The sequence below is a fragment of the Etheostoma spectabile genome, chromosome 13 (assembly GCF_008692095.1).
Source record: "Etheostoma spectabile isolate EspeVRDwgs_2016 chromosome 13, UIUC_Espe_1.0, whole genome shotgun sequence".
Lineage (NCBI taxonomy): Eukaryota > Metazoa > Chordata > Actinopteri > Perciformes > Percidae > Etheostoma > Etheostoma spectabile.
The window spans coordinates 25,420,520-25,430,404 of record NC_045745.1 but is presented as its reverse complement, the minus strand read 5'-3'; the positions used below and the strand labels follow the sequence as shown (position 1 = coordinate 25,430,404).

The 9,885-nt window shown below is 37.2% G+C and overlaps 2 protein-coding genes across 2 annotated transcripts in view; one reads left to right on the top strand and one right to left on the bottom strand.

Moving 5' to 3' along the window:
- Window positions 1-110: 110 nt before the first annotated feature.
- Window positions 111-6,929, bottom strand: zgc:175280 (cationic amino acid transporter 2 family protein). The gene is made up of 12 exons (XM_032532897.1): window positions 6,612-6,929; window positions 5,375-5,745; window positions 4,945-5,100; window positions 4,554-4,710; window positions 4,193-4,326; window positions 3,885-4,107; window positions 3,488-3,624; window positions 3,195-3,297; window positions 2,640-2,773; window positions 2,384-2,550; window positions 2,121-2,229; window positions 111-2,009 (listed from the first exon to the last, which is right to left on the bottom strand). The coding sequence occupies exons 1-12, from the start codon at window positions 6,716-6,718 to the stop codon at window positions 1,864-1,866; spliced, it is 1,944 nt and encodes a 647-aa protein (XP_032388788.1). The 5' UTR covers window positions 6,719-6,929; the 3' UTR covers window positions 111-1,863.
- A 2,525-nt stretch (window positions 6,930-9,454) lies between these two features.
- Window positions 9,455-9,885, top strand: part of casr (calcium-sensing receptor) — a 5,924-nt gene continuing 5,493 nt past the window's right edge. The window contains exons 1-2 of the mRNA XM_032532891.1: window positions 9,455-9,773; window positions 9,858-9,885. The exon at window positions 9,858-9,885 is cut by the window's right edge and continues 279 nt beyond it. Coding sequence (XP_032388782.1) covers window positions 9,580-9,773; window positions 9,858-9,885 — 222 coding nt within the window. The 5' untranslated portion in view covers window positions 9,455-9,579. The remainder of the gene's footprint in view (window positions 9,774-9,857) is intronic.

Sequence of the window (9,885 nt, the reverse complement as noted above, 5' to 3'; positions counted from 1 at the left end):
AAACAACTTCATTAATTTGACAAAACGTATGCGCAGCATTTAGCAAACGCTATGCAAATACACACAACACAACCAAATACATGAACGCGCTGCAAATACAGAAGCGATGCAAAAAAGAAAAGCAGATAAACGAAAAAAACGCTGCATACAGATTAGACAACGGAAGTTCTCCGGGCCTCTAGAGGGAGCGTTAAGTGGAAAAGCTGGATCTTCGACCCCACGGGAGAGAGAGAGAGAGAGGGGGCCGACACGTTCAATCCATAGACTGTATATTATTAATTAATAATAACAATAATGAAATAATAATAATAATAATAATAATAATAATAATAATAATAATAATAATAATAATAATACAGTCTGTGGTGAAAATATTAAGTCTACATTTGAGCTATGTTTTCTCTCGTTTGGTGGGTGTGTCTTAAAAACATTTAAAACTAGAGTTTTACATCAGAGGGAAAAGTTCGTCCGAAAGGCGCATCACTGAAGTGTAGGCCTCCTCATGTGTAATATTGTGATTATACAACAACGGTTACCAACAAAATAAGTAATAAAATAAGTAATCAATTTGTATTCATATTGAGGAGCAATTCGCTCTTGAAATAATAATAATTAAAAAAAAGCAGTCTGGATTTGATTTCTAGTCCCTCCCTGTAAAGTTTACTTTTACTTTACAGTGTAAACCATCATTTAGATAGCTTTAGAGACCGTGTGATTTATCAAACTGAATAAATCCCGCCCAAACATATAAACACAAAACTGCTAACTCCATCGTGTTGTAAGTAAGACACCTGCTGAAAAAGTTGTATTCGTTAGCAGGATTGCCGTACTGTTCCGTTTAAAAACATCCAAAACACCAAAGACATAGCGGACCAGACGCAAGCTTTTATTTTGAAAAGTCAAAGCTTGGCGACGGCAACAGCCGGGAGGACATGAGATGGGAGCATACACTATATTATGAATATAGTATAATATGAATATATTATATTCATAGTATTAATGTAATATACAGTCTATGGACGGGAGGCATGAGACGGGAGGTCTCCAGGTTGCAGCTATCCCAACATTGCTTATCCCAACATTAAAAATGTCATGTTTATTCCTCGTGCACACACAAAAAAATGTTAGATTTTACATGATAATAGAAAGTGATACAAATACATTGAACACTGGTTTAATAACAGATCAGTAGGCTACATTAAGAGTTGGGTGCAGTGGACAAACAGTCAAGGAACTCAACAAAAGAAATCCCTGCCACTATAATACAATATAAATGAAAATATGAAACAGCTAAACTGCATAAATGTAAAGCAATTGTGAGTAATATGTCATGTGATATATTGATTACAAATTATTGTTACACATTGCAAGAGCTGTATTTATTTACAGCATTTACCTCCAATATTTGATCTTTCTCAATGCTGAATTTTGGCACAAAGTCCTGACTATAAAAGAGATGCCTGATTGACACAACCATCGAGCATTGTTATATTCTTTGTAAAATCATACACACTCTAGTCTGTGATGTATCAGTATCAATAACTGAAACTGTAAAATGAAAATACAATATTGCATTAAGCATGGGATAATGCCAGTGTGATTTATGTGGTTCACTGCAATTTCTTAGTTATTGAAACATTTCAATTATAACAAAATAAATCTATCACCAAACAACAACGCACCGAAAAACCTTCCCGGACATTTAATTTCACAGAAAAGGATACAAAAAGAGGTCAGAGGTTGTGACTGTACTCATTATTATTAATAACTTGCTCTTGCATACTGGCCCCTGGCTTTATTGAAATTAAAGTGTTTCACTTTGCTTGATGATTTGCCCTCTGAATGCTTATCATGTCACATCGTTTAGCTATTAAAGTCTTGTCCAGGTTCACAATTTTGCTCCATAGTGCGGGTGGTAAAGCTGTGAATACTGACGTGGTTCTGTAAATTTTGGAGCCTTTGTTTCTGCACACTGTGCTGAACACCATAACAGAAGTAGATGATTAAACCTGTTTAAAGAAAAGTTACATCTCCTATGGTCATTTTGTTTGTTTATTTGATGCTTTTGCAGATTTTGTTTTAATGAAAATGTGTATTTTATAGTGATAATTCTCACATACCTACTGCCATCCACACTGCATAGCGGATCCATGTGTCTGATCCAAGTTGAACCATAAGATAGACATTGATAAAGGTGCTGAAAATAGGAAGTAATGGCACTAAAGGAACCTGCACACGAAAGACCAGAAACATTACGACAGTAATATCAAAGATATGATGAAATAGCAATCAAAGTTTACCACTTCAGTAATGCTTCACTTGCTAAAATAAGGATATTTAAAAGGATATCATTACATGTGCATTTAAGATAGGTAGGGCATACCATGAAAGCAGCTTTGGTTGTATTCTGTGGTTGTCTCCAGATGATCAGGGTAATGAGGACCAGCATCAGTACGATGATAGAGACACAAAGTAAACTCCACCACTCGAGGGCCTGCAGCGAGTCTAGAGCCCCAGATATGACGAGGCTTAGGATGATAGCTAAAAAGACTGAGGAGAACAATTTAAGTCCAATGATTACTAACAATAGAAATCATCTATATGCAGTAATATAGTTAGGGATGAAGTTGATCACTTACTAATACAAACTGTTAAAACAGACACATTTTTTGATGTCCTTAAAGTTGCCTGTGAAGAAGGAAATACTACTCCAGCAACTGTAAAGGGTTCTGGTTTATTGAAACTAGGATCTTCGCTGAGGTCTAGTTGGTACCTGTGAAAGAGAAGAAATGTAGACAAATGCAACCAAGCGTGATGTTGATATAGCTGTGACGTAAACGGCGTTCTTGTTTGCGTTTTTTTCTTGCTGTACTGTCTTTGCTGGTTCACACCAATTCATTTGAATCCCTGTTTGTAATACAGGTTATATTATCACTGTTTCCAACAGAGATCCGGCCAATGTCATCTAATTTAATGACCTTTTTGTCATTATCAGTGAAGGGAAGAAAAGAATGCATTCCTAATGTTGAAACTGCACAGGATCAGCCAGCTGTTACAATGACAGTTTATCAAAGTCTATTAGCTCATGAATCATTTTCCACACACGTAGTTACTATGTTTTTACAAAATTACAAAGATTAGAGTAATAATACTGTACACGTTTTTATGTTGTAAATACTTCTGATGAATCATACCTTAATATGAGGATACATATTGCAACTAGTGTGTAGGCAAAGAGGGTTCCAATTGACATCATGTCAACCAGCGCCTTCAAGTCAAACAATAACGCCATGATAGCTAAAAAAAAACATGAATAACAATGACAAGGTTAATTTACATAAACCCAATAGGCGTATATTTTAATAAATATATAAAGACAAAAACATGAACACCTGAGGTCTAAACAAAAACATGAACTAACTAAAAGCTTCCAGAAAAATACAGAGAAAATACTTCAAATTATTATGACTTGCACTGGCAGTTTTACCTGCTACAACCCCTGAAGCTAGGGTTGCTGTAACAGGACTTTGTCTTTCACTCATTTTACTCAGAGGTCTGAAGAGAAGTCCATCCCTGGCCATGGCAAAGAGGACACGGGGCATCGGGAACATTGATCCTAGAAGGCTGTGGGGGACAAAAACACACATAACTCATCCATAACCATTTTGTTATTCATGTTATTTACTTCTGTTTTAGACTGTAACAGTGATTCCAGTTATCTTCATTTACAGGATTTACTTTACTCTACATGTTAGTCAAGGACAATGAGAATTAAACTATACAATAAATTGAAAATTAAATTAAGGTAAATCCGAGTAATGATTGATTGGCCTTTGATTTGCAGAGTTGAGTTGGGTTTGTAAATGGAACACTGTGTTTCATACCTTGTTGACAGTGCACAGAGGGATCCCACAGCCACTACATATTTTGCAGGGCCCCAACCGATGTATGTAAAGGCCACAGGCAATGGGCTGTTAACACTGAGCAAATAGTACGGCATCATAAGAGTCAGGGCTGCAGACACACCAAAGTAAGCCAGGAAGCAGATGAGGAGGGAAGCCACAATGCCGAGTGGGATTGACTTCTGGGGGTTTTGAACCTCCTCTCCTAAGAAAAACACGTTATTGTGGTATAGTGACTTATTGTCTTTTATATTGTGCTATGCATGCTGCATCTGTGTAAATGAATTTACCTGTTGTGGCAATGCAGTCAAATCCAACAAATGCATAAAAGCATGTGGCTGCTCCTGTTAATGTTCCCTCAAAGCCAAAAGGGAAAAATCCTCCACTGCCATATATGGAAGTGTCATTCAGCGATGTGTAGTTTCTGTAAAGAGTGTACATGTTGATGCTTTGTCATGCAACAACAATTGACAAACTGAATGATAACTACATATTTCAAGAAGGGTCAACAATAGCAGTTTGAAAAATACTGTTAATGTACAATACTGTTATTAAGCAAAGCACAACATTAGTAATATAATTTGAATTTAGACATTACATGATGGCGCGAAAATTATTATTTTTCTTCACAAAAAAAACAAGAACCCATACTCATATCCATCTAGGAGAGAATCTTCACCAATGTACCAGTTGTTGATGTCCCCCTTAATGACTCCAGATAGGATAACAAACAGCAACACCAGGATGTTAACTGCTGTAAAAACCTTATTTACAATAGCTGACTCTTTAACACCAAATGCAAGAATCCCTAGAAAGGAAACAGATAGAAAATCTAAAGTTGATCATGACTATGAATACAATGGAAGCTTGGTTATAAAAATTATAATAATAAATTATAAAAATAGAAATTCAATTAGCACTGGGCTATACTTTTAATTGTAATTATCTACTGTGTCTTTGCTACATTTTTCCACACATGAATAACGGTAACACATTCTTACATTTACAAACATGTCACAGGGATTTTAGATTGGAAACTTGCCTGCCAAGAGCATTATAAGACCAGCTGCAAAGAAGTCTGGGTATGGAGCTAAGCCAGGTAAGTTCATCGCAGCCTGTTTGCCCAGAGAGTTAGCAATGACATTTCCGATGAGATCATCAAAGGTCCCACTCCATGCTCTGGCAACACTTGACGTCCCTTTAAACAGTAAAACATTAACAAATGATGGGTAACCATAGGTAGATTAACAGAAACTCATAAAATGGTTGAACGGTAAATGGTAGGGTCACCAGTGTTATAAGCAACCATAAACATTCAATGTTGTTTTCCAACCTATGTTTTATTTGAGATTTTGATTCAAAACAGAAACTCATTTGAAAAGAAGTATTCACTGAAGATATTTTTTTTTCCAAGAGGACCATTAAACACCCATGGCACACAGTAAATGTATTAAGTGTGGCACTAACTTTACCTATGACATAAGACAGCAACAAGTTCCAGCCAGTGATAAAAGCCCATATCTCTCCCACAGTCACATAGCTGTAGAGGTAGGCAGAGCCAGTCTTAGGAACACGAGCTCCAAATTCAGCATAGCAAAGTCCCGCAAATACGGAGGCCACTGCTGCTATAAGGAAAGCAATTATGATGCTCGGCCCGGCCACAGCTCTGGCCACTTCTCCCGACAGCACGTACACACCGGCCCCCAGTGTGCTGCCGACCCCCAGGGCCAACAGGTCAAGGGTGGTCAGGCATCGCCGAAAGTTGGACACCTCACCTTCAGGCTCCAAAGGTTTCCTACGTGACAGGCTCTGCAGGAATAGCAGTATCTTTGCACCAGACATCCTATTGATCAAGACATTTTGTTTCGTTGATTTCTCAAACCAAGGCAACACGAAAATAGCTAACACAGCTGCAGACAGTGGTTTGTGATTTTATATATACATTTAGTATACAGTATGCTATCTTAAAAATAACACACAACATTAGTATTATTTTCTCTAGAAAATATTAAATGTAAGCACGTTTCCAAAACAAATCCCCATTTCAAAATATTGGACTCAAATATACTCATTTACAAGGTTATTCCAATCGGCAGCATTAATCCCATTATCGTCCATTGTTTTCAGAACTGCATTGCAGAAAACATGAGTTCAACAAATGCTCCAATAGTTTGAAACTGTAAAAGTTTAAGATACACAAAAATTGCATTGCATTTACATGATTACACTTTCCCAGCAACACAATATGATTTTACTGTTTGTGCTGCTAAATTGCCATAACGCAGGAAGTCTTTTAGCCTAGCAATTACTAAGAAATAATCTGACCTCGTACATTGGATTCAGTGAACTACAGGCACTCACAATAACACCCACACTATGTCATTTACTCACACTGTGACATTAAAAATGTTGTTGAATTCAAGTAACAAGTTTTACTGGTCATTGTCAGACAGTCATTATTGATGGTAATCACTTTGTATGCTGTCATTGGTTTAATTACTGTGTAGGCCTGTGTTTATGAAACTTAATTAAAGAAATATAAATAGGTAGCTTCATAACTGCTTTTTGCCTGTTTACATGATGTATTGATGATTCATCACTGACTAGATAACATTACATCAAAATTATTATATTTATTTATTAAATTATCTGGCACATAGATCATAGCAGAAGATCATATATAAATTCTTATTAGAAAGAAATCCTTACCTTTTCAATGGAATGCTGCAGCGTGACTGCGTTTTGATTTGTCCCAGACCACACACACTACTTGTGAGGATAAAGCCATTCACTGTGAACTCTATGCTGCTCAACATTTTTGACACATTATGTTACATTTCAGAAGTATGTGCAATTTCGGAAAAAGACAGAACGCTATTTCTGAGCTTTGGGACCGGAAGTGGGGGGTGAGGAAGTAGGGAATGCAATTTAGCGTGGCAGCTGGTGTGAATGCATTGCAAGATGCTCTTTAGTTATTACCAGCCGTGACAGCAACGCTGAAGTTGTTTTCACCTTGTAAGTGTGTGTGTGTGTGTGTGTGTGTGTGTGTGTGTGTGTGTGTGTGCATCATCATGACAAAATGTGATACTGGAGACACCTACTGTAGCGGAAACTACTTTCCCAGGCGTTTATAATTCTGTCTGTCTGCCTGTGGCCATGTTTTGTCACCAAGATAGCTGTACAACCCTGCAAGATGAAGTCATGAAACTTTACAGGTGTGTAGTTGAGATCATAGGTTGAGATTAAAATTAAGGCAGAGTTTGAAGATGGGTGTGGTCCGAGCAAGGGCGCCAGATGAAAGGGGGACGAAAGTAGTAAAGAGGGCCTCTCCCCCCCCGACACACACACACACCTTACGCCACTTGGCGTTGGTCTAATCACAAGCTCCTTTCTAGTCATTGCTTGTGTTTGATCATTGGCCTCATCCTCCACATGAGGGCAGTGTATCCAGCTCTGCTAATGCATCTTCTGAAAACTTCATAGTATTTCTGAATCTCTTGCTATGTTGAAGTCTGTATGTTATGGTTTTTCATTATTTAATCACTGCTAGTGAGGGAGATGACTTTCTTCCAGCTGTAAAGATGATTGAAATTACTGAAGAAACTACGAAGTAACTTTAGAGTACAGACTTTTTTATCCTGATGTGCCCAATGTCTCATGGAAACAGCGTTGGGTTGTGTCACAGATAAGTCAACATGTTGTAAACTGAAATTGTTTTTACCGGAGACATATGCTTAGCAACAAATTGAAGACCTGTTTATTAGAGCATAATGAAGCAGCTAATTGTTTGAGGAACATAATTGTGCAATCCACTGCTTCTAGGGGTCGAGCTGCAGCTCTTCTGGAAAATGCAATAAAATATTAAATCTGTCTAAAAAACTGATCACTTAATATCAATCACATGAGGATGACATTCGAATGTGAAGGTGCCAAAAGTACCGAGAAACATGTTTTCATATTAAGAAAAGGAACATGAATACAATTGCACTGTTGCAATTTGGACCTAATTTTATATTAAGTATATTTTTTGAATATACCTTCAAAACATGTTTTGCTTGAAAAATATATATATTTATTTATAAAACATCCAGTTACACAACTTAAAATGGATGTTAGTGAAGGCTGTAGACAAACATAACCTTCACACATCTCCTTTATATCCTATTCTATCTAGTGTCACTCAAAGTAGCTAGTGTGCATGATTGCATTCCTGTAATGGTGTTCTAATAGTAGATTATTTTTTAAAGCTCCGCCAGGTTTTAGTTCAAGAGGAACTAAACTGTAAGACTTCATTAGCTGAAGGAAATGGACTACCCCTCTCCCTGTTAATGATTCATCTACATAAAGAGGTTCAGAAGCTCACACCATTGTCCAGTGAGAACATTCAGCACCTTGGAAATTTTTGGCAAAAAGCCTTAAAAACTGCGTATACCTGCAAATGAACTAATGCAAGTTTATTTAAATCACACACTCAGAAGTTCAGACGGTAAGTTTGATCCTGTGTTGTTTTTTATGTTTAATGTTGTCATTGTTTTACTTTTGGAGTTTAAAAGCACCAAAGAACTGTTTTACGGAATTCGGCCAGAGTACGCTTACTTTTTTTTTTTTTGAATGAAGAATCGGTTAAACAGATGATAATATTACGATCAATTACTTTGTTGATTTTGCTTTGCTAGAAAACATCAATGTGCTTTAATCTATTTTTATCACTTCAATTGTAATTTTGGCTTTTAAAAAAAAAAGCGTTATTTACAAAAAGAAGACTTGGGAGACATGGGATACTAACATTGTACATTGGCTAAATACCTGATTACATTCTAAAATACATTTGTTAGAATTTAAATATTTTATTAACACGCTTTCCATCCAAAATAACGGCAAAAGGAAACTAAAGTAGATTTTATATAGCTATGCTTACTTCTCTCAACAATGGTTAACATGGCAAACAGTGGCTTGGTTACTTCATTATCACAGCTCTGCCCCAGCATTTTTCCAGCAGTAATGGCCTTTTTCAGTAGGCTTCTCTCCATGGCGACCACGTTCACCGGCCACAGCATGAGGCCGAGCACTTGCAGGAAGAAGGGTCATTAGAGTGTGACTTCACCCAAGTAAATCCAGAATCTATTTTGGTTCAGATGGGTGTTTTAAGCAGCATGACTGCAGTGTTACTAAGGTGTAGAATGTTAAAATCATCTCTTCTTAGAAACATTAGTAGAGCAGGCAACTGTTAAAAAAGCGTATCCAAACTCTTAAAAACGTAAGTAACTGCGTAGTCCGGCTGCCAGAGTAGGTAATAATAGCCTTAGGTCATGTTGGCTTGTACACCATTCTCACCCTTTGTCCCTGTGTATGTGGGAAAGTGAGCTTTCCACAAAGCACAAGAATGATGTTTATATGTTGTTAATGCATCTCCCTGCTGCTGATTCATTTTACACTAAAACAAAGTTTCCCTTTGTACAGGTTTTTTTTTTAATAAACATTCTCTTGAATATGGGATGCAATTTTGGCTACGAAAGCGTAATGTTTTTTTTCTTCCTTTTTTCTACAGTCAGAGAAACCTCTCAGTACAAACATGAATAACACAAAACAGTGCAGCAGGCAGTTCGCTGGGAGAAGATACTACTGAGAATACCTTCACTCTGTGGGGTTGTAGAGAAAAATCCTATCCATTAGAAAGATGAGAAATATGAAACTGGTTCTGTATTACCTGATAGTGTTGGGGTCCAGTGTTGTGATTTCAACCTACGGGCCCCATCAGTTAGCACAGATGACTGGTGATATTTTGCTTGGAGGTCTTTTCCCCATTCACTTTGGTGTTGCATCCAAAGACCAAGACCTCGCAGCTCGGCCCGAATCCACACAGTGTGTCAGGTAACATTTTGAGAATGGTTTATATGATTTGATTGAATGAGTGTGCTCAACTTGTCTAAATCACTACCTTCTTTGCACTTACAGGTTCAATTTCCGAGGTTTCCGTTGGCTG

Coding starts and splice junctions, on each gene's coding strand:
- zgc:175280 (XM_032532897.1), bottom strand. CDS start 6,718: ATGTTGAGCAGCATAGAGTTCACAGTGAATGGCTTTATCCTCACAAGT. Junction 5,101..5,374: donor GTTGCTGTCTTATGTCATAG/GTAAAGTTAGTG, acceptor TACTGTTTAAAG/GGACGTCAAGTGTTGCCAGA. Junction 3,298..3,487: donor AGCTTCAGGGGTTGTAGCAG/GTAAAACTGCCA, acceptor GTTTTTTTTTAG/CTATCATGGCGTTATTGTTT.